This window comes from Cyclopterus lumpus, chromosome 4 (genome assembly GCF_009769545.1).
Source record: "Cyclopterus lumpus isolate fCycLum1 chromosome 4, fCycLum1.pri, whole genome shotgun sequence".
Classification (NCBI taxonomy): Eukaryota; Metazoa; Chordata; class Actinopteri; order Perciformes; family Cyclopteridae; genus Cyclopterus; species Cyclopterus lumpus.
This window is the reverse complement of record NC_046969.1, coordinates 13,539,436-13,563,007: the sequence shown is the minus strand read 5'-3', so window position 1 is coordinate 13,563,007 and position 23,572 is coordinate 13,539,436. Positions and strand designations below refer to the sequence as shown.

The 23,572-nt window shown below is 40.9% G+C and overlaps 2 protein-coding genes across 6 annotated transcripts in view; both read right to left on the bottom strand.

The window, feature by feature from the left end:
• The window catches only part of rabgap1l (RAB GTPase activating protein 1-like), a 98,271-nt gene that overhangs the window by 55,059 nt on the left and 19,640 nt on the right, over positions 1 to 23,572 (bottom strand). For 4 of the 5 annotated variants that reach the window (XM_034530451.1, XM_034530453.1, XM_034530454.1 and 1 more), the window contains 2 exons: positions 21,811 to 21,904; positions 20,135 to 20,285 (listed from right to left, as the gene is read on the bottom strand). In XM_034530451.1, the coding sequence (XP_034386342.1) occupies positions 20,135 to 20,285; positions 21,811 to 21,904 (245 nt within the window). Of the gene's footprint in view, positions 1 to 8,706; positions 8,805 to 20,134; positions 20,286 to 21,810; positions 21,905 to 23,572 lie in introns of those variants that run through there. The other variant, XM_034530456.1, reaches the window with a different exon arrangement.
• Positions 4,667 to 9,062, bottom strand: gpr52 (G protein-coupled receptor 52). The gene has a single exon (XM_034530460.1). The coding sequence runs from the start codon at positions 8,983 to 8,985 to the stop codon at positions 7,867 to 7,869; it is 1,119 nt and encodes a 372-aa protein (XP_034386351.1). The 5' UTR covers positions 8,986 to 9,062; the 3' UTR covers positions 4,667 to 7,866.

Here is a 23,572-nt window from a genome sequence, read left to right as displayed (position 1 = left end):
CGTCATTGTCATCACAGTGTGCAGGTTTTCGTTGCTTATTAAAAGACAGGCGGGACAGGAGTGTAACCTCCAAAGCACCTTGGATAAAAGGATGAATGTGGCACATTCGTTGATTTCCACGCGTTTTGGACACAACACGTGATCAGCTCCCGACAGACTCTGATTGTTAGTATTAAAGCATTTGACAACATTGGAGGTCTCGTTCTGATATCTATTATATATTGTATTTCTTCAGCCGAAGAGATGATGGAAATAAACAACTATATCATATCCATTGTGATATAATTTCAACATGTTTTTCCATAAATTCTGTCACTATATAGTTGTTACATTTAAATGAATAACCAAAGAATTGCAGAATGCAGACTGAGCCCACTGAGCACATTCAAGAGAGTCAAAGCACTTAGAGTGGCACTTAAAGTGGTCGCTGACGGATAGAAAGCCTACCTATGACAATCATCAGGTCCAAAGGTGAAATGAAAGTGCTGAACTCTGAAAAGCAGCTGATGAGGACCTTTGTGATTCCACATTTAAGGCATTTTCAAATGTTCCTATCCAGGGCACCTTGCAATGAGTGGACAGATAATTGTTCCTTTTATTGTTCTGGGGCACTTTGACAGGACTCAGGTCCACTATGGGGATTTAACCTGGGATCTTTTTGTCACTGGGTGTACAATGTGACCTCTTGGCAACAATGGCTATAAGAGAAATAGTAACATTTAGAAAATAAAAGATAGCATGCAATTAAAATGGCATGCCTCACAGTATGCCCTGCTGAGAGGCTCTCACAGTATTCTCATTAAACTGAAGGTACTTTTTGCAGCATCACTGTGTGCTTCCATGACCAATAACTACATTTAGTGTGTTTTATACAGATACTCACAAACATGCTACCCACTGAATCTGATGCACTTTCGTTGGTGATTGTGAAATAGTAAAGCAAGTGTGTGAAATGCCACAATGAAGGCCATTTTATTTATATTATATTATATTTCCAGGTAAGCAATACTTCACCTCATAACAATGGAGTGCAACTGGAATACACAATTCCGATAAACATATGAAACTTATTGGACACAATTCCACAACGTACTGTACAAAAGTATGTTTGGCGTTTTGTATTTGGTTGGTAAAACTGATCACTTTTGGCACATTTAAACTAGAGCAAAGATTTCATCAAACAGTGAGCCGTGGGATATTCCAGAGCAGAAATCCCAGAGAAGCCCTACAAAGCTTAAACCAGAAAACTGGGTAAAGATGAGAAAATAAGAACTTTTTTTGTTTTTGATCAATACTTTAACCCCACATAGCAAGTAGATAACTCATAGTAGAGGCTCTACGAATGTCAATATGGTCTGTGTTGGTCATTCTACCACTATTTCAACAACTATTGAATACATTGCCAGGAAATTCTGTACAGACATAGAAATGCATGATCCCCAGAGGAAGAATCCTACCAACGATGCTGATCCATTGACTTTTAACCATGAGGCTGACAACGTCTTTGAGTGAAATATCTTACTAGAGGTATTGCATGAAAGGCGGTGCATACATTTAGCTCAAAGCCAGCCGTGCCAAACTAGAGCCTCACAGAGCAACTATAGTCTTAGCAGTTAATGGATGAATAAACATTAATATTACATTCAGTAAGAGCACATCATCAGCTGTGCCCTGATCAACACCTGTCTGCCGCAAGCCTCCACAATTAGCACACAGGGGCAGGAACTGGCTTCCCCTCAAATTATGACTTCCCTACCTCAAAAGATGGTCAGGTGGTCCTTTCTCAATCAGGACGGAAAGAGGAGGAGGAAAGTGGCAGGATGGAAAGAGGAAGTGAGCTGAGTGCTGCCATTTGTGGAAATAAAGGGGAATTCCTGTTATGGCCATGAATACTGAGCAGGCTTGGACTGGGAAGCTCTTCTTGGTTTGGCTGAATATTTAGTGTGCATTAAATGCTTTCTGGTAGGAGGAACAACTACAGATTTCTGTTTGAAAAAACTCAAACTGGGAAAAGCATTCGAAAACTGCCTACTCTTAAACTTGGTCCCTTGAATGAAAATTGAACACAAACATAAAATAAAAACACCCAATACGTTATAATAAAATAGCTATTGCGCTGTTGGCCATCAAACCACCTTTGTTAATGCAATGAGCAGTGTTCATACTATAGCACTGTGCTTAGACAGTTCGATACAAATAGTTTACAGTGCTTCCAGTAATAATTTCAGAATGTCCTTTTGTGCTGATGAACTGTACTTACACATGCACCATTTATGGTACTGTAATGTAAAATTAGTGTAGAATTACATTGTTTTTATTTGTGTATGAAAATAAAACTTACTTTTAATTACCTTTTTCAACTTCTTAATGTAACTTCTTCTCAGCATTATTCATCCTCTTTCTCTTCTACAACACCCCTCTTCTTCACACCTAAACTTCATTCTACCTCCTGCTCACCTTCCTCTCTCTAGATTCTGCTTTTCCCATCATCTTGCTCTTCTCATTCAGGCAGTCTTCTTAAATCACTTAATCCCATCTTTTCTCTCTCAAACCAAATCATCTCCATGATCTGCTGTTCTTACATTCAATCTTCTTCCGATACCCTCGTCCATCTCGTGTTGCTCGTCTCTCCACTAAGCTACTCGGTGGAGACGGTGGGGTTATGGCTGTTGCAAAGCTGGTCTGCAGTCTGAAAGGTTGAGTGTATGAATTTCAAAGGCCAATTTCAGACTAAGTACAAGGGATCAGGCTCTCTAATGCGAATACTATTCACACAGAGAGAGGAAATGATGATGTGCATTAACTCCCAATGTCAAAAAAGGAAGGGCTACCCTGCTTCAAGCTAATACCACCAGATCAACCATCTGCTGGCTCAGAGGACAATTTAATACATCTTTGCTTTGCTTATAACTGAGCTGGAGCCCAACTTTAGGCATGTATATGATCAATAGAAAAGAATGACAATAGAGTTGCCCTGCTTGGACTTCATTCTCTGATAACATGGCTGTGGAGTTAGAGTTTTCTTTTTTAAATCATGGATACTTTCTCTCCAAGGAGAGCCCATGTGGCTTCAGCATTTGATCTGCTCACGAAACCTAGATTTACATCATGTATGCTTACTTCTGTGATGATTACACATTCATTACAATTTAAAGGTAACTGGTGCTGCATATCAAAACCTCTTGCTCAAGTGTACCTCAATAATGTTTGATGAAGCAGGTGTGAACTAATGGCACTCATCCCATCAGGACTTGGGATTCAAACTGGCATCCCACAAAGTAACAAGCCCACATCTTCATTATCCTATACTTCTTAAGATAGGTGCAAAGTGGAGGAAATATGATGATGATTCTTAAGAGTCCTACTATGAATGACAGCTGGCTAACTGGTGATTGTTGCTACAGAAACACAGACATTTCACAAAAGCCACTATACAGATGTGAATGTCTACTATTTTCACCTTTATTGGGTAGGCAGCAACGACAAAACCATAGTCTTTGACACAATTTCAAAATAAAAAAATATATACTATGTAATTTAACACACACACTGCCTCCTATTTAAAATATCAGCAGCCTAGTTAATTTAACACAAATGGGTGTGCCATACCTTTGTCAGAATTTGTCTGATTTTTTTGGCTGTACAGCAGGTAAAAACAGATACAAACTTTACATACAGTATACTCATATACAGTATATTGTGTAAAGGTTTTAACATATTTTTATAAATAAATACATAGTATCCCGCAATTAATAAAACTCTTTTTACTAAAAGCCTCAAACAATGCACTTGAAAGATGACTTGTATGAACAAGTTAACAGTTTGGATTTTCTACCGCTTAAGTTTGGTCAGCGTAATAAAGACACATAAAAACAATTTCTTTTTTAAATATTCATTCAGTGGCTCTTTTGATTTTTGAAACCTTGAACCAAGACACGTATTTCACATTACCCGCTACAAAAAGTCCACCAAAGAAATTAATATTTGTGCAACTTCTGACCAAATACTATTTTCTCTGATTGAATGGTATATTCCAACTTTTACATGATATGGTAACAATTGAGCTATTTTATTTTAGGCTATTACAGAACTTTGCTTTCTTCTGTGTTATATGCTGCTGTATTGTTGTTCGTCACCACATAATGAAGATAATACAGCACTAATTTTGGATCCTATACATTTCCTCTACTACCCCACTGCACTATGCTCCAAAAGTGCACGAAAAACACAAGCTATCAAAATAAAAATCATCATAAGTCTATTATTTGACACCGCTATGCTGTGGTTTCCTACTGCTATTCCTCATATATGCCAGGGCATATGGCTATAGAAGGGAATTCACAAGACTTGGACATCTGCAGTCTCCTCTTATCTTACAGATATGATGTAGACGTCAGATAGTAGAACATGTACCTACTTAAAAGGCAAAAATCTGATTGACTGAGAAAAGTTAATGACTTGACCTAGTCTTGGTTAAAGTGGAAACCCAACTGAAAGATTACAAAGTCATGGAAAACTAAATCCAACGACAACGTGACTTCAGATGTGTAAATGGTCACAAATGTATGTGAACGTAAAATGTTTCCTTTTTTATTTATTTTTAAAGTGCAGCATATTGACGTAACAGTAATTACTATTTTTTCACTTTTCTTACAAAATACACCTTTAGGCACATATACAGAACCATCTGCAATGTGTTAAAGCTGCATAAAGCAATATATATTTTACCAACACTGACTCAAACAACTGAATATGAATATGTTAAAGGGTGATGAATGCTGAGCACGCTAAGAATCAACAGCCTATACTGTAGCTTTAGATAGCTGCTGTTACCTTACGATATCGGTTATCCTGGTTGTCTGAAACAACAAAACAAAAACAATGCTGGCACAGAGACTACCCACCTCATGCATAACTGCAGAGAGCCAAAGTAAATGATGGTAAAGATAATTGAGTATGTAGATAACCCAAAAAAGACATTAGTGGTATTGGTTTACCAAACAGTGGCTTACAAACAATAGTGAACTTACATTCATCAGAATGGCCAGAAAGACTCTTGAATGGAATGATCAGGTAGCTGTTTTAGCTAGATGTGAAGTAGCACATTTCTTGTCACTAATAAAGAACAAGCTAAAGGCTCAGAGTCTTTCTGCCCCTGGTGGTCAGAAATCACTTAATGCAGCTTTAAAATGAGGAATGACTTATACAGGCTACTATTAAGCAGCATAGAATGCATTTACAATATCACGGGGCTGGGTTTGCTGTGCATGGACTATACTACAAGCAAGGCCTAAACCACAGATTACACTACTCTATGAGCAAAGAGGGAGATCTGTAACTTATTGGCTATTACGTGGATGTATTCTTTTGAAATTGATTATGCTTCGGCACTGATCTAATGATCAAGGCAATGTAACAAGGAAAATTGACTGGAGTGACTGATAACTAGCAAAGTATGGGAGGCATAACCAATGGCAGTTTATGGGTTGTTTAAACAACACACACACCATCTGCACTTAGTATATCAAAAGTCTTTAGATTTTACCAAGCTGGAATGGCCACAGTGAAAGAACAATACTGTATATATTTTTTGCCGAATGGAGTAATTAGGGACTCCATTTCTAACACCTATATTCTGCCCTTTCCAAAACAACCATCTGTGGCTTGGGTACGGACATCATAATAAAGGATAAGGAAAATTCCACAAGCCCAGTTACCAAAATGACCAAAGTGTGATTCCCAGTTAGGTTTAACCCTGTGAGAAGTGCACACTATATACTAAGGTCATTCACAAAAGTACTGAGAAGAATGTAAGACATTCAGGCCTGTAGTTTGAGGGCAGTGATTTTTTTGCAATCCGCAACCAAATTGGTACAGCTGAAAGAAAGTGGGGCATATTAAAAGTAATTAGGATTCTCCGGCCAAAGGTTGAACAAACCTACACAAAATAAGCTACCGACAAAATAAGCTAGATAGCCTTAAACCTGTATCACAACTAATCATGTTATTTCAGATCAGTTAAGTTTTAACCTCACAGCGACCTCTAGACAGATCAGATCACATTAACCTGAGACCCTGTCCACCGCTGCTGGGAAATAAAGCCCAATATCATCTGATCTGAAGATAACTTTCTCACTGATGTAAAGCACCCCAAACCAGCCTATATATTCTGGTCTACACTGCAACTACTATCACTGTTCTCACTTTTAAATGTTTTAGAGAAGTTTGTGTGTGTATCAAACGCAACATCCGAGAGGTGCATCTAAAAATGATATCCCCAAGTCAGCTCAGATACAGAATGATGTTCCTAAACTGAACCTATAACTGCTGTTTGTTCACTATTCGATATACATGAACTTACATGTACAGGTGGAATGTAATATATATTTGTTGGTTAGAAATGGCTGTCATGAGCAATCATGCATTTAAGTGTTAGCAGAATACTCATAACAAAGCCATATCAGGAATGCCACACCAATGGTGGGAATGCTGGCCCTGATGGGCTATTTCAAAAACACAAGGGGGGACCTTGGGGGGAAAAAAACTATGCTGGGTAGTTATCTGCTGCAAGCATCAGTTCACTGCTTTCAATATAAAGGCCTTAGAGTCAAACCAACACATCCTTTGTCTGAATTCTAGACACACGGTGCTTCTTAGTTGAGTGGCACCAATTAATTGGTGATAAACCATAATCAGCTAATATTTGAATTGGTAAACAATGAAAGCAGCATGTGATCTGTGCAAAATCTGATACAGGTCACACTACAGCAGTAGGAAATGTGTTGACAATCTATATTATAGATTAGTAACCATGTTGTGTCAAGTGAAACATCGTATTTAGAGGATTTTGACTAGATTTAAAAGGTTTCAACACTCCTTTTACAAGTTAAAATTGAGTAACAGTCTAATGCTGTGATGTAGGGGTATTACTTTCCAAACAGTGTTGAATTGGAGTTTTACTATTGAAGATTACTGTGCATTTTTACAGTTTTGCAGAAGGTCTCAATAAACAACTTTATTAAAATGTTAACCAAGGGTCAGATTGGCCCATCACCCTGATAATACAAAATAAATGTGTCAGAACACCTAGCCAACACTTGTTTTGCATCTCTCCTGTTCACCTGCACTCATCATGTTTACAGACTCAACACAAAATAATTCAGTAGAAACTGAGTGCGCACTTTTCTCTAGCAAACAGTCACGACCTTACACCATCTGTTATTCATCAGCAGCATAATGGCTGCCGTCATGGCCACTGTGTGTGTTTATACAACTAAAAAGTAAATGATCCATTTACAACCTTTAAACAGGTTTATTAACACAAGTATGTGTAGGTTATCCAGTCACTCCTACTGACAGAAAGTATCGGGACATCAAATCGAAAGTTGATCCACTTCACAACTACTGACAAAATGTAACAGGCATGAAATAGTGTGGCCACATTTGATGTCTGAAAAGATATTAGTGAATTTTTACAGTTTAGTCATCTCACAATGTCAGACCTGGTTGACATACAGTGGGATGTAAAGGCTAAGAACAACATGGGGAGACTTCTTTCTATTTGATCCACAGCCAAGTCACATACCACAGAATAAAAGCCATCAGAGAATGACCATCTCGTTAAATCTCTTTGTTTAGACACAGCACCCATCTCCTTGAAAAGCTTGAAATGCAATAAACCATGGTTTATTGTGACCAAGGCAATGTCACTGGTGTTAGCTGACAGGCCGATACAACAGAACCCATTTTCTGTTGGGTTAAGCCCTCCCAATGTTACTGAAAGTTAACTAGCTGCTAAGCTTGTTAAGATTCTTGTTTCCCATTTGTAGATTCCTGCAGTATCCTCATTCTGTAAAGGTCATCCCATCAGATGGAGCACGAGTTTGCCCTCTTCCTAGGTTTAGGCTCCCCAAAGTCCCTGTCATCGGCTGCGCAATGGCTGAAGGAGCAAATTGTCTGTGAGAGCCTACGCATGCCGAGGCGGAACACACTATTAGACAGGCTGTAGATGACACAGTTGCAAAAGCTGTTGCTAATGGCCAGCCAGGTGGTGATGAAGGACAGGGCAGGGCTATCCAGCACATGGGAGCTCTCTAGCAGAAAGTAGATAATGTAGGGCAGCCAAAGCATATAGAAAACACTGGTGATGCGGAACAGCACCATCGCATAGCGCCGATCTGGTCCATGTCCTCCATGATGCCCACTGCCACCCCCCTCACCAGCCTCCATCTCCTGGCTGGGGAAACGTGCCCGCCGTTCACTGATCTCCCTGTTGTGCTGCTGGCAGATGCGAAATATATGGTAATAGGTAAAACAAACCACAAGTGCAGCAGGCGCATAGAGCAAACACACCACAAAGCCTGTAAAGAGGGCAGATGTGGGCCAAGAGTGTGCGCACCACTCAAAAATGTCCCCATGATAGCCTGGTTTACCCCACCCAAAGAAGGAAGGCAAGAAGACCAGGCTAGAGTAGACCCAAATTAGGGTGATGCACCCTCGTAGTCTGCACGGCGTCACCAGCTGGTTGTACGACAGTGGTTTAGTTATAGCCAGGTAACGATCCACACTGATACAAGCCAAGCAGGCCATTGAAACACTCTTCAGAACAGAGATGACGTAGCTGAAAACCTGGCATGTGATGGGCTCTTGAACACCTGCTGGGTAGTGGAGAAGAGACAGGGTGGGCACCAGGCAGCTAAGACCCACCAGCAGGTCGGCATAGGCCATGGTCTGGATGAAGTAGCTGGTGGTGTAGTGGTGTAGTAGAGGGGCACAGTGGAACACGAAGATCACCGTCAGGTTTCCTGCAATAATAAGCACTGTCAGAAGTACAATGACAGCAGTCTCCAGGACGCAAGCCTCTAGGCCTTCGTTCAGCCCCCAGCCCAAGGGACAGGAATGGTTGGCAGCCCTGTAAGGAAAGACGTCTCCATGACTGCTGTTGGCAGTGAGCAGCGGGTCCGTTGTCAGTTCAGACTGGTTCATTGTTCTGGGTGCTGTCCAGGTGGGTCAGGTTTGTGGTGTGTCACCCATAAGGCAGCTGGCCTGAAACTGGAGAACTGCCTGCCCCCCACCCCATTGACCCGAGTGTCTGCAGCCTTCTTCAGTTTACCCAGCTCAATACTCTCTCTAACACACTCACGCTCTCTTACACCTGATTCTCACATAGCTGGGTCTCAATCAAATAAACACTGACTGGAGGGAAATCAATACAGTCTCTGGGAGGGTAGGACAACTTGTTTGGCTCTTCTTTTACAATCACTCATGGTAAGTGAAAGTAGTGGGTGGGTTACAGTCAGTCGTAAAGTGAAAAAAGCTGTATTGCTTCAGTAAACCAGGGTAGCACTGGTGCCGTGGCCAGCATCTATTCCAAAGGCAAATACCCCTGCTGCTTTGCCTGCCAGTTTGCGGCCTCATCTCCTGATGCTGATAGACCCTTCAATTAGATCCAACGTTTCTCTGTGCCATGGGTGATGGTGTGTTTACAATGTAGCAGCAGGCTCCCTTATTTTGGTCGTCCTCGGGTCAGTGTCTGGAGCCCATGCATGCCCAGCTATTGTCTGAATCAAAACACAGACACAGGCTAGAACAACATGGGGATCTCCGCAGGAGATAATGTCACAGTTCTCTCAGCACACACGGCGCTGGGGGGAAAATGTGTTTACGAGGCATCCCTGACAGAATGAGGTAGAAACCAATCGCCGGAATATGTCTGGAAGAGTTTTGCTATTTAAATGATTTTAAGTTTGAATCCAAATGTGAAAACTTGCCTCTCAGTGTTCTGGACAAGTCAAAAAAGACAAACAAATGAAAAAGTCCAGCAGCTGATGAAAGTGCTGAATGAAAGACTCCCATGCAGGTATGTGGAAGGACTCTCCAGGAGTAATGAGAGGCCAGCTGAATAGCTCAGCGCTCCTCTCGCTTCGACTCCTCAGCAATCCTGTGGCAGACACTTGCGGTGTGGGGATCAATCCGCAATCCACCTATTTATCCCATACACGTGTTACTTGTATTTTTCTTGTGACATTCGGAAGCATTGGCAGGGGAGGCTTAGCACCTTCTCCTCAAGTGATTAATGCAACCATAGGATTTTCTAACTTGCTTTAGTCCTTTGAAGTATGCGCTCTGTTTAGTTGTAGAGGTATGGGGTCCTACAACTCCTCTCTCAGTATTTCTCTCACCCTGAACAAATCACTGGCAGCACAACAAAAAGGGAATCCACTCTAGCAGCATAACAAAAAAATCAAGTCCCAGTCGGAGTCCCAATTTCAAGCACTGTCCTCTGCAAACGTCCCCCTAATTCTGTTAAAGCATACAACCCGCGTTTTTAATAAAGAAATCCTTAGATCCTGGAATACAGTTGGGATGAATGCAATGCATCTGTCAAAAGCAGCAAGTAAAAAGCAAGAAAAAAAAAGAAAAAGATGACTGCGCTGATGGAAATGAGTTAAATCTGCAGCGAGGGAAGCGAGGGGACGAAGAGTCCCTCAGCCCTGGTGCAGTGAGAAGGAGAGATGCTGTGACTGGCTTACACTTCCCACCCTCCCTCTCCACACAATCTCTCTAGCTTGCACACTCAACCTCTCTCTCTTTCCGTACACACAAACTCACACACACACACACACACACACACACACACACACACACACACACACACACACACACACACACACACACAAACCCTCCCTCTTTCTCGCTCTCTCTCAGCGTCTCGCTCATTGCCCCGCCTCCTCCCATCCCAGCTGCACCTGAGGCTCTCTGCCACATTATTCTGTCTCTCACACTGGCTTTTTCCCAGGGGTAAATTTGGATACATTTCCTATTTGCATATTACTTATCTTTCACACTCTGTTTTCTATTAACTAGAGTCCCCCTAGCCCCCTCCTTTTCTTTCCTTCCTTCCCTGTTTAAGTCACACTTAATCTACCGTCTCATATATCTAGCTATCCCAAGTATGTTTATAAAAAATATTATTTTCAAAAACATTAAACAAAGCATTGAAATATATATATCAACCAAAAAGTAGTAAATATACATCTCATGATGTCTTTATACGTCACATGCCCGTTAGTGTCAGTGGTCATCAGCCTTAGCTTGCCACTTTCTTAAATACATTAGAATATAATGTTCATAAATACAGGATGACACTCAACCTCCATAAATCCATGAAACATCTTAGGCAGCTAACTCTAGTAAAATGAGTCCACTCCCTTATCCAGCCAGGGTCCAGGTTCTTCTGGGTACTTTATTTATTCTTTATATAACAAACAGCTGAGCACAGTTATGCCTGCCCCTTAGTTACAGTTGCCTGGCATTTCAGCCAGTTGGGAGCATCCTATGGCGGCAGATGATAAAGAGGATCAAGTGACAGTAAATTGGCTAAGCAGAATGGCGGATGGACAGAAACTGTCAAGCATCGTGGCTGTGCAGGATGATCTTGTAAAAAGAATATCTAGAGCAACTTTGCTTCCATTATCGTTTTTGTAGGGTTTTTTTTAGCTATTAGAGCCATGAGAAGTAACGAGGCGTGGCTGCCTGCAAGTTGGATGGAAAATAGCTATTTTGGAAAACAACACAGCACCTGGCTTCTTCCAGCAAGAATATAGTGGTTTAATTTGTTGGAAAAACTAAATGTTTGAAAGGAGCAAACAGGACAATAATGAAATTCTTCATGGAAATATATAGACAACCTGCAAAGTAAACTAATACTGTTAACTGCAGATGGACAAAGGAACAGATGGAGCTATTCACCGATGTGTCTAGTTGGACAGAACTAAAGTCCAGAAAAGCGCTTGGTCAAATCCACCCAGAAAGTTACATATTAAACAATCAGAGCAAAACCAAATGTGTCATCAGAACAAGGACCGGGCTTGACATGAAGTTTTTTTGGGCAAGTGACAAAGAAATCCATCCAGGCCAGTAGTTGAGATGTTGTACTTGCTCGATAGCCAGACTTACATATCTGAAACGTTAAATGAAGGCCTATTAAAAGATGAATAAAATAAAAAGGGATTTGGTCAATTGGACAAAAAATGTTGAAAATGTTATTGTATAGTCAAACTTTAGATTTGAACTGTGTTCATGTTTTTTTCAGTTTGTGAACAATAAAATTAAGCAATCAATACACATTTGTGTTATTACAATTTGTGGAATAATAAGTTATTATTTAAGTTTTCGAACATTCAATTAAAAAAAATAGTTATGATGGATAATATAAACACACCGCAAATATTCTAAATAAGATTCAAATATGTTTTTGATTTGCATATATGTATTTCTTGTTTTGCATAAATGTAATAGAAAGCCTTGTGTGCACTTCACTGCATTTTAAGACTCTCCCAATATGCACAAATGCATTTCTTTCAACAGGAAATTATCCAGAGCCAATCAGATCCTCCTCCATTTTCAACCAATCACATTAAATTGTGCACAACCAGCTAAGTGTTGAAACAATCAAACATGGGCCCACACAAAGGGATACATTGACTGGATGAAAGGTTACATCCTTGATGTGAAAATTATACAGGCACCTGGCATGTTGCTATTTGACATTAGCTAATATAAATTGGAAAGTAACTTAAGTTAACTTACTTACGCCTACTTAATGCTTAATGTTAGTGTGGCAATGTTTGTTTGCCAGGTGATGGTCTTTCCTTCAACATCCAGTTGCTGTATTGCTTTGTTTGGATTGTTTTGGATCTTCACGGGCTCGTCTGAAAGGTTAAAATCAGAGACTATTCAACTTCAGTGAAGTGTAATATGCCTTTACGGTTTGAATCAGTGCGTTTCCTACAATGTGATTGTGAACTGGAGTGCAAGATAGTCTGCCATGCAGAAGGAGTGTTCTTTAATTGTCATGGAGAGCATATATTCTTCAGCATCCCTGTTGGTTAATTTGGTTATTCAAGAGAAACAGTGCAATGGAAAAATGGAGAGGGGAGACCGAAAAGAAGGAAAGCTAAAAATAAAGACGGACAAAGTGAAGACTAACAAAAAGTTCATTTTGACTGTTCTGCTGTCATTGTGGAAGGAGCCAGTCAATGGAGATCACTCAGCACAGTGCTCTTTACCTTTGGAGGTGGACACTGATAAAAAACACGACCAGAAGGCCACCGTTAATAATTCATTCTGCTCCAAAACAAAGCCAGCGGGGCCACTTGGAAACAAAGGTGGAGGCTGATTCACCTTTCACTGCTTCCCAGCATCTCACCCTCCTCCAGCCGCGGGCTCCTGCTGAATCCAGTCTCAACAGCAATGTGTTGGCATCAACATGATCCACGGCAACTTACAGTACGGAGAGTAAGGACGTAGGAGGTTCACCAACTTGCCCAAGGACATTTGACCAGAATATGGTAAGTAATTCAGTGAGTAAGTTTAGATATGCAGCACCGTTATAGAGCGAGAATCGCATAGTGCTCAATCAATAAAACAAAAAAAATGACCAACTTCACACATAACACAAAAACGACAATCCAAGGCATCTGTAGCATGTCATTGCTTATAGTAGTCAGTATTGTAAGCCCTGGTCAGTGTCTGTGCAAGACCTGCACAGATTCCTGCATTGAAACTTACAGAAAAGCAGAAAAGAAAGAGAAAAGACAGATGACTCCAGATGACTGTCTTTTTATATCATGAGTAATTGTTGAATGATCTAATTGACATGGGGAAGTATACCGTCACACCAATGCTAATGTTTATCGAAACACTTGTAGGACGTTTGCCAACATGTGTCTGAAGTCTGTCCAGTATTCATCGGAGATTTAACTTCCTTGAAGACAAACCTAAAAACTTTGTGTGATCAGACTAAAACGATAAGATGCAAAGTACAAATACACAAATATTCTTCAGATCTTAGCAGGGAGATGCAGAGCTTTCCACTTCTTCTTGTGTTTTGATCATTCACAATCTGTGTTTTTGCAAGAACGCCAACTTTTGGTACTTTGGTTTTGGTCAATGTTACCTTATTCCTGACACAATCTGGGGTACTGAGAATATAGATACAAGTAGTGTCTACGCGGCTGAGGCCTAATGTACTATGATCAATAACATAAAGTCATGGCCTTCTAATGCGCTATGCCTTTTTTTTTTTTCTCCACATGGATGGATTACCTGAATTCAACCAAAGCCTGCTTCAGAGCCGGTTCACTGCCCGGATACAAACATTTAGCAAGCGTCATCAACTGACCAACACTAAACCAGCTTAGCAGGCAGAAGCCAGTATTTATATAATATTTAATAGTTATGAGACCACATTCTATTACTGAAAATGTATGAATGTCAAATATAAATTGCTAGCTAGTAACCATTATCATATGACACCAATTTATGCGGAACACCCTTAATAACTAAATCTATATATACCATATTCACCTCCAGTACAATGTCACAACGTAGACTGCATACACCGAGATTGCTGCAGTTAATTCTAAAGAGACGCTAAAGGTCAAAGACAGACATGCTGCCTCCAGAAATCACCATCCATCATCTTCATCTAACCTCACACCACATGTAGGTGGAGACCTGTCTGACCGCCCAGGTTAAGATACTTATACTGATTATTCTGGAGCAGCCATTGTCCTTGTACCATATAGGTCAGGCTGTAATGTGCATCTGTAAGATAAAGCTTGAATGTAAACAATAAATCTAAGTGCCTTTATCTACTTTTTTTTTTCGTCAAAGAAGAATAATGATACATTTTGAATAAAATGCCATTGAATAAAATGCAGGTCATGGCTGAATTTTGCATTTGAATTGTGAGCAACCCACAGACAATCATTCTCATAGTGGCCTGTTGTCCTGTATTATGTATGTGTCACTAATGTATGCAGTACTATGTTATTGATTAAGTCTCTTCTTTAAGCTTTTCCGTGCTTGAACTGCAAATAAGTCACATTACATATATTCTTTGTGGATAAAGCTGAAATGTAATAATGACAAGTGAGTGTTACTCTGCAGTGAACAGGAGGAAGAAGTAGAGCACTACTTTAGCTGTGAGGCTACAGTCAGTATGAGGACTGAGAGAGACGTGTTGTGACCAGAGAAGACACTGCAGGCTAGATCTCCTTAATCCGAGCTGTCATATCAGTGTCAGCATAGCTAGGAGGCTATGCTAACACAGACACAGTGGATACACCAACTAGTGTATAGCCCCACAGTTGCAGCTACAACAAACACCTTTCTTTCTTTTTTTGGTATTGTATGATAATTTACATCATAGCAAGACATTTTATGAAAAGCATACATGCAGGCCATAAATACTCAAAATCATTCCTAAATCCTGTCTTATAAGCAATTTGTACTTGATATTATGTTTATCTAAACTGTTTAGATAAATCCTGCTATGCATATGTGAATGGGAGCTGGAGGGCTGCATTATAAAGATACTCACAGAGAGTAGGGATGCGAGGGGTGCTGTGAATAGACCTATATTGTAAGGAGGGGAGGATGGAAGCGGTGTTGTGGCCATGCAATGCAGCTGTTCCCTACAGATACTATGAAGCAGGGTGGGCCAGTGTGTGTGTGTGTGTGTGTGTGTGTGTGTGTGTGTGTGTGTGTGTGTGTGTGTGTGTGTGCGTGTGTATGCGTGTGTGTGTGAGAGGCTTTGATTGACAATACTTTACTCAAGGGGATCTTTTTTTTCCATATATGACTGGTGGGAGACCTCAAACTAGTGGCAGGGCACACAACTAAGCCAGAGGAATTATGTTTATGAATGTGCACGATGAGTGTCTGTGCATGCATGCATAATGTGTTTTCAGCAAGGGGTGAACACTTTGTATCTCAAGAATGTCAGTTTGAAGACCTAAGAAAAACAACTTGGTGTTTAACTTTGATCCCACTACATGTTTCTTGACTACACTTATGGATTTCTGAGGTCCGTGAGGTCTGTAAAAAGGTAAAAACATCAAGATTAAAACTCCAAAGTTGGAGTTTCGTCCTTCAACAGCAATAAACAGAACATGCGGACATCCAGTGTACACCATCAAAAAACAAAAAGCAATCCCAATAATGTATCAGAAAAGGCATACAATTGGTTGTGTGTGCTGTCATTAGTTGAGACAATGTGATTTTCAGTGACTATATTCTATAGAGAAAAAGCACTATTCATAGAACATTAAGAACGGGGCCTGCGAGTTCCAATATACTTTGCGCATTCATACTCAATCCCAAACACCTCTCCATCTCACTAGACTGTAGAGTCGCTTGCTCTTTATATACAATTTTAATTATTACTTGCACAAGTACACATACTGTACAATATTGTGACTGCAGTGGTTGAAGGAAGGTTGAACAAGTGTGTATTACTAAGTAGCTGACCACCTACCCAGTTTCCAATTATCCAAATATCAAGTACTTAATGAACTCAGGCAGAGGTTAAAAGACAAAGATGAAAGGAGACACATAATTGTCATGGAAACAACTTCAAGCAGAGAGAAGTCCATAGACCCTGGCAGTTACCATGGCAGCCTATCTTATGTACATTGTACTCCATGTATCTGTATGTGGGTTATCAGGCGTGGGTGTAGTATTATTCCAGCCTGGTTGTATGGCTGATTCTACCTTTGATTGTACACCAACGTTAAATGTCATCGCTAAGCTGGCGCCAGGCCTCAATATGGTTCAACATCAAGATGCAAAGCACTTCACAGCTGTGGTCTAATTTGCTCTTCGATTTCATTACATGCTGTGTAAAGAATTAAAGTAAGCTGGTTCTAGTCACGGGTGGGAATTCCAGCAAAGTTCAGGAAGGAAATGGAAAACAATAGATACATACATTTTTTTAAAGCTAAAAAAAGTTAACCTTTGAAAAAAATGTCACTATACAATTATCTCTGTATTTTGAAATATAATTTCTCTTTCAAAAGTAATCATACAGCAGTCAAAATGCATCCAAGTAAGCAATAAGATGGAGGGCAGGGGTTGGGGCCTTTGCACAGACACAACACAGTACCCAAACAAAAGACAGCGAAGGCACAATATCATATCCATCTATAAACTCTTCTAAAACTGGACTGTAATTAATAACATCAAGGATTTATGTAGAAATATGCTTTCTAATTCCATTTATCAATTCCTGAAAGTACATTTAACCATGTACACCTCCATCTAAATCCATCAGTATTTATACGAAATATACGATATATGAAAGCCAGTGTTTATAATTTAAAAAAAAGCAAATCTAGCCAGGGAGAAAGGGGTGAGAGATTGTACAAAAGCAAAGAAACAAAATCAATTCCCTTTGAGAAACAATCTCCTTGTGGGACCTTCAGTTTCATACAGTATAGGCACCTTATGGCCTGCGGTGGCGAAACCGCTGTTCTAGGCCTCTGATGACCTATGGAGAAAAGGCTGACCTCTGTTAACACACCGTCTGTGCTGTGAGTGAGATTGGTCTTTGGAAAGGCAGGCCTGGAAATAGCTGGCCGAGCTTTTTTAAGCTGTTGGTTCAAGCAAGGCAGCACACCTTGGGCTTGTTCGGCTCCAGGGTGAAGAAAAGGTTGTTCAAATGTCACTAGCGACCCCCACACCCTGACCCCGAACACACAGTGCTGCGCTAGCCGAGAAAAAAGTTATTTGTGAATGTCTCAGATGCCCTAAGGCCATAGTGGGTGTGACAGAGTGTGTATTTGTGATTATGTGTGTGATGACTGTAAATGAGAGCAGTACAACACTGACCATGACACTTGCTATTTGTGATATCAAGCTCGTCGGCCACGGGCCACACGCTGCTAAATGCTCAGTGAGTTAGTCTAACCCAGGGGTGCTCACCTTGGGAACGACCTCCTCGAGGTGACAAGATCAAGTTGGAGGCTCACAATGTGATTTAGGAGTCCTTTTGGCCCCTCCGTGTCCAGATACGGAATTAAATAAACTAATATAGTCATTCATCATCTGTATGCTGCACATTATGAGCAGGCAGAATCTCACCTTAAAGTATCTCCATGCAAAACAGACCAGGTGGCATTCCATGTAAATTAGATTAAACTACCTAACCATAATTATGGTAAGGGGGTAAGTCTGTGTGCACATGTGATGGTTGGATATTGTGTTTTGTTATTATAAATCTCAAAAATAAAATGTGTTAAATCACCAAGTGAAACACAATAATGTGTTGGTGATTTAGATTTAGGACTAGAAACTACACTTGGTTTAACACCCATCGGCTGTGAGTCTCTAACGCAAAGCCTGAACAGTGCTGATTTACAATACCAATACCCTTTCCATAAGGATGACAGTCCAATAACTTAGAATTCAATCAGCATTAACGTCGCCACTGAGCCCGGACAACAGATATTAATAAGCTCCACATCGCCCTCACCGTTGCTGTCATTTGCCTCTCTTCCCTCTTTTCCTCCCTCCTCCATCTTCCCTCAGTTCCATTCATTTGGTGCAGCTATTAATAGCCCGGCCACCCGCCTATCAATACCATCACTACTCCAGAAAGACAGAGGCTGTGGGCATGGCCCAGCCAATAGAATGAGAATAAATGCGCTGAACTACAGAAGCTTGGTCTAATTTAAGGAGAGCGAAAGAGAGAAGGGGTGGGGGCAGAAGGACAAAGAGAGCCAGGCAGAGAAATGTGACATAAAGAGCAAAAGAAAAACGGTTCCAATTTAACAGATAAAGATGGTGACAGAAACTGAAGCACCGAGAAAGACAAAGAGAGAAACTTACTCAGTAGGTGACAAACAACTTAAGATATGCGACTCAGGACAGATAGAAATCGGCCAGCACTCTTGACGTTTACACACATTCCTTTTCTCCAATTCTTCCCCAGTGAGTACATTCTCATATTTATGGGTCCACATTCTTCCCTCTCCACATTTGTCTTCTTTCCATCTCCCACCTCTCTTTCTCCAAACATATTGATCGAGGCCAGTAGTTTCACCCGCTTCTGAGCGTCAAAGAAAAAAGCCTATTGCATTATCCATTAAAGCGTAGATCTCTGTCTGCTTTGCATGTTTATGTCCCCTCCTGCTGCTGCTGCAGTGTGGTCCAGTGGGGCTTTGTCACACCACCAACTGGTTTACAAACATCTCACAAAGACACGCCACAGACCTGCTTTGCACAACTGCTCGATCACATTTGAAAAAAATAGTTTTACTTTCATTGATAACCATAGAAACTTAGTTTAGCAATGCCAGCTTTAGTTGAAAAAAAGATTAATACAGATTGCATGACATTAAAAGTATATTTGTGATAACTCGTGATTGCAAACTAATACTTCCTGTTGAACAAAAAAGACTTGCAAACTAATACTTCCTGTTGAACAAAAAAGACTTGTGAATTGCAAACTGACCTACAGGTATGTGGCGTGTCGCATTTATACGGCAGGATGACAGTTGCCAAAACTGTCCAATTGCGAGTTACAATATCTGTCAGTAGTATGACTTTATGCTTGTATTTGTAAACATAAACTGGACCAGAACTTAGAGGTAACAATGAGTCTTTGTGATCCATTGGTCCTGATCATTTGAAACAAACGAACTGTACAATGAAAGCGAAATTAGTCAGCAGATCCAAATCCAATTTTCAGGCGGTGTCGATGGACCAGAGTTTGATGCGCACCTTAAACTCAACCGACCAAAAGCTCAAACTGCACCAAGTAAGGTTATATGTGAACAAAGTCTGAAGAACAGTTTAATACTAGAAGTCCTACAATTCTATTTGAATTATTGCAAGCTCTCTGGGAGGCTACAGGGCCAACGTGAGCTGTTATAGTCCCGAGTCAGCACCACAAGCATTTAAATGTCACCGCTGTTTGTATGCTAAACATTCATAGCTCTAAAGGCAAACAACTTAATCTAATTTAATGTAAACAAAGTACCTGTGTGAACACTTTTTTCCATATTTTAAGTCATGAATACAGCACAAAAGAACTACACAACCTTTTAAGTCAAAGAAACTCCAGACTTTGGTTCCGAGGCCTTTTTCTAGTTAATGTTGATACATGAAATCCAATGAAAACCAATAACAGCATGTTGGTGTGTCAGACCTCAAATAAATTTCAGTTTTTGAAAAAAGTTTGAAATTGAAGTTGTGTGTTTCAGTCTACAAAAAAAAGAAATGCAATTGTCCCTCCTTGTTGTGTGTGTGTGTGTGTGTGTGTGTGTGTGTGTGTGTGTGTTTTTACCTTAGTGATGAGGATGCGGTAGTGCTCAAGCAGGTCGTGGTTGTCGTGGCAACCAGCCAGCAGCTGCCAGACTTCAGCTCTGAGTGGCTCGGGAATGCCGCTACGAACCAACGAGGGCAAACCCTTTGGTCGAGTGGACAGGTTCCCATGCCTGATACACAACACGCAGAGGTAATCCATTATTTCATAATCTCACTTAATTCAATTCAGCCACTTTAAATATTAATGTGCAATCCTTGTGCAGCTTGACAGATTTGATAACTCTTTTTTGTGTGCACTGGCAGTTTGAAGACCAATCAAGTGCAGAGTTATACGGCTGTTACCCTGAATTCATGTTGCACTAACTGGAATAATACTTTGTCTTAATAACAAAAGTAGTTCATCAGTATTGTACAATTATGCCAAAATGCATTTACGTTTGTTTTTTTCCACACTTCTCAGGCCAGGTAGGGCTGACTGAACATCCACTTAATTATTCATACTGGTACACATGTTTACAATGGAAGCTGGCAAGTACATTCACATAGTCCGGCTGTGGTTCTGCTTCATGTTCACTAAAGCAGCTCTGGGTTCACTGCCTCAAACACCCGGAAATTACAGTACTAACTTCAGTATTGAGTACAGTGGTCTGTTAAGTACAGTTTGAATGCATTATTAACTACAGTTGTAATTACAGTAACACCTATCTCAATAAACATCATATTGATTACTGTAACTACTACACTGACTACAGAACCAAATACAATACTGTTGTGTATTAGAGAATAGAATTCACCTCAGTGCTGCCCACGAGGAGATATCTTGCTTTTTTTAAACACACCGTGAGCTTTTTCTAATGATGCTTGAAACTCCTCATAATGCACACATTGAGGCTGTATGAAAGCGATTCTGTGAAAAACTACTTTACTTCATTGTGCTGATGCAGCGGCAAGACAACAGGCTGTGAAATGAAATGAAAAGCCAGAACATCTTTCATGCACTTAATCATGCCACACTCAAAGCTGTATGCATCAATGCTGGTTGTTGTAAAAAGCTAAAATAAGGAAAGTATGTGTTATAGCAGTTAACTTACTTTGACATGGTGACGCATGTACATGCTAAGGCCAGTATTATTATTCTAGTTTTTTCCATGTTGATCACTAATGGCATATGACAGAATACATTCCTCAACATTAGAAAAGGAAACATGGAGATTAAGTGCAGCGGTAATTGAGACGATGATCGCCCACGGCCGACCAACCAACAAGGCCTGATAACTCAGGCAGGACAGAGGGCAGGACAGAGGGCAGGACAGAGGGCAGGACAGAGGGCAGGACAGAGGGGAGGACAGAGGGGAGGACAGAGGGCAGGACAGAGGGCAGGACAGAGGGCAGGACAGAGGGCAGGACAGAGGGCAGGACAGAGGGCAGGACAGAGAGCAGGACAGAGGGCAGGACAGAGAGCAGGACAGGACAGAGAGTAGGACAGAGGGGAGGACAGAGGGCAGGATAGGACAGAGAGCAGGACAGAGGGGAGGACAGAGGGAAGGACAAAAGGGAGGCCAGAGGGCAGGACAGAAGGGAGGACAAAGAACAGGACAGAGGGGAGGACAAAGAACAGGACAGAGGGGAGGACAGAGGGCAGGACAAAGAGCAGGACAGAGGGCAGGACAGTTCCTATCTGTTTTGAAAATGTACCATATGGTGAGGATTCCTCCCCAGGACTCCAGGATTTTCTCAGGACAGTCTTTGGAAACGTCTCCTGTCCCACTAGAGATTTCACTGTCGCTATCTGCGGGAAACACAAATACACCCAGGTATTAAAATACATTTACAGCACAGATAGATCATTCCTGGTATCTGTAACCTCTGTCCACTTCAAAACAGTGCTAAGACCAACCATTAGCATCGTCTACATGAATGAAGACAACAGGACACTTTGGAGAGCATATTCACCTCATGAAGGAGAAGCTCTGTGAGAGACATCAGTCTGCTGGAATGGGATATATGCATCTCTATATCTTTGTATGTATGTCAGGGCACTCTGAACTGTATTGCACATTTAAAAACCTGTTAATATTGATGCCACACAGTAATATGGAGGAAGGAGTAGCAGCACCTACACTTTCCATTATTGCTGTTCTTCTGTCTGGTGGTTCGTGAGGCAGACAAGAGGCAATCAGCACAGCAATCCACTTAGATGCAGGAGCACTAATTGACCGTCTGGCTTACTCTGCTGCTGGAGAGATGAACGTATACCCACACATATCTACTGGAACACACACAGATTCACACAGTGGTTCCAGCACATAGTGCACAGTAAAAATAACACGGAGATGTGAAAAAACACAATGGTGTCAATGAACTTCTCAGGTTATGGCATTACGTTTCACTGATATCTCAACAATAAATCCAAATAGCAGCAGCCCTCAAAAGGTTTTAACGCCATCATTCACTCCAACTGAAGCCTTTACTAAGGCCGTGGCATTAAATAATGAGTGAAGACATTTTCTTCTGGAACATGCAGCTGCTATGCTCAATGCACTGCTGCTCCTATACCGTACAGTCTCAGCAGGAGCTTTTCAGGTCTTTATAAATGCTTGATGAGCCCTTTCAAATGGTTCAGGCCCAGCACAAAGCTGCTGCCTCTGTCCTCAGATTGGCTGAGGCCACGTGGCAAGGAAGCGTGAGTCCAATGTCAACTTACCAGGTGATGAAAGAAACTGTGAAGACGAGGACCAGTACTGTTTTAATCTAGAGAAGGGCTGTGCATTCACTCAAGGATTACTCTCAAGTAGGATCTCTCTGATGTTAAAGTCACTAGCGGATTGATTTTGTCTACATTAAAGTGAGCAGCAAAATAGTGCCATGATGATGTTCTGCCTTTAATATTATACTTTGTTTATTTTTATCCTTTACATTTTGAAAACAATGTCCTTTACTTTGCCTCTTATTTGACATTAGGGTACTGAATGGTACTGATGTATAGATATGTTGCATTTCTTATGCTTAGTTTATTTTCTTCTTTGTTGTTATCGTTTGTTTTCTCCTTATATTTAAAGATTTTATGAAGTCTTGTGTATATGCAAATTAAAAAATGGATATATGCATGTGTTTGGGACAACAAAATAAACACAATGCGCAACAATCACAAAGCCTGCTGTGAAAAGGAAAAGAAAAGAAAAAAAGAAGAGATGTCAGCTTCAGGCCTATTTTCCACATTGCAGCTTCCAAGAACAAGAAAAAAAACATCCACATGAATGAACATAAAGGTGTTTGTGCTCACAGCGGTGGCATCTACACTAGGACTGTATTCATTTCTGTACACAATGAGGCTGACCTCCAGCTCCACGGCCCTGAGCGCCTCCAATTTTCAGCACTGGGGAAGGAGTTATAGGAAAAGCCCTCTAAAAAGCTCCCACAGTGCCAGTTGAAAGCAGTCAGCTCCGGCCTTGGCGGC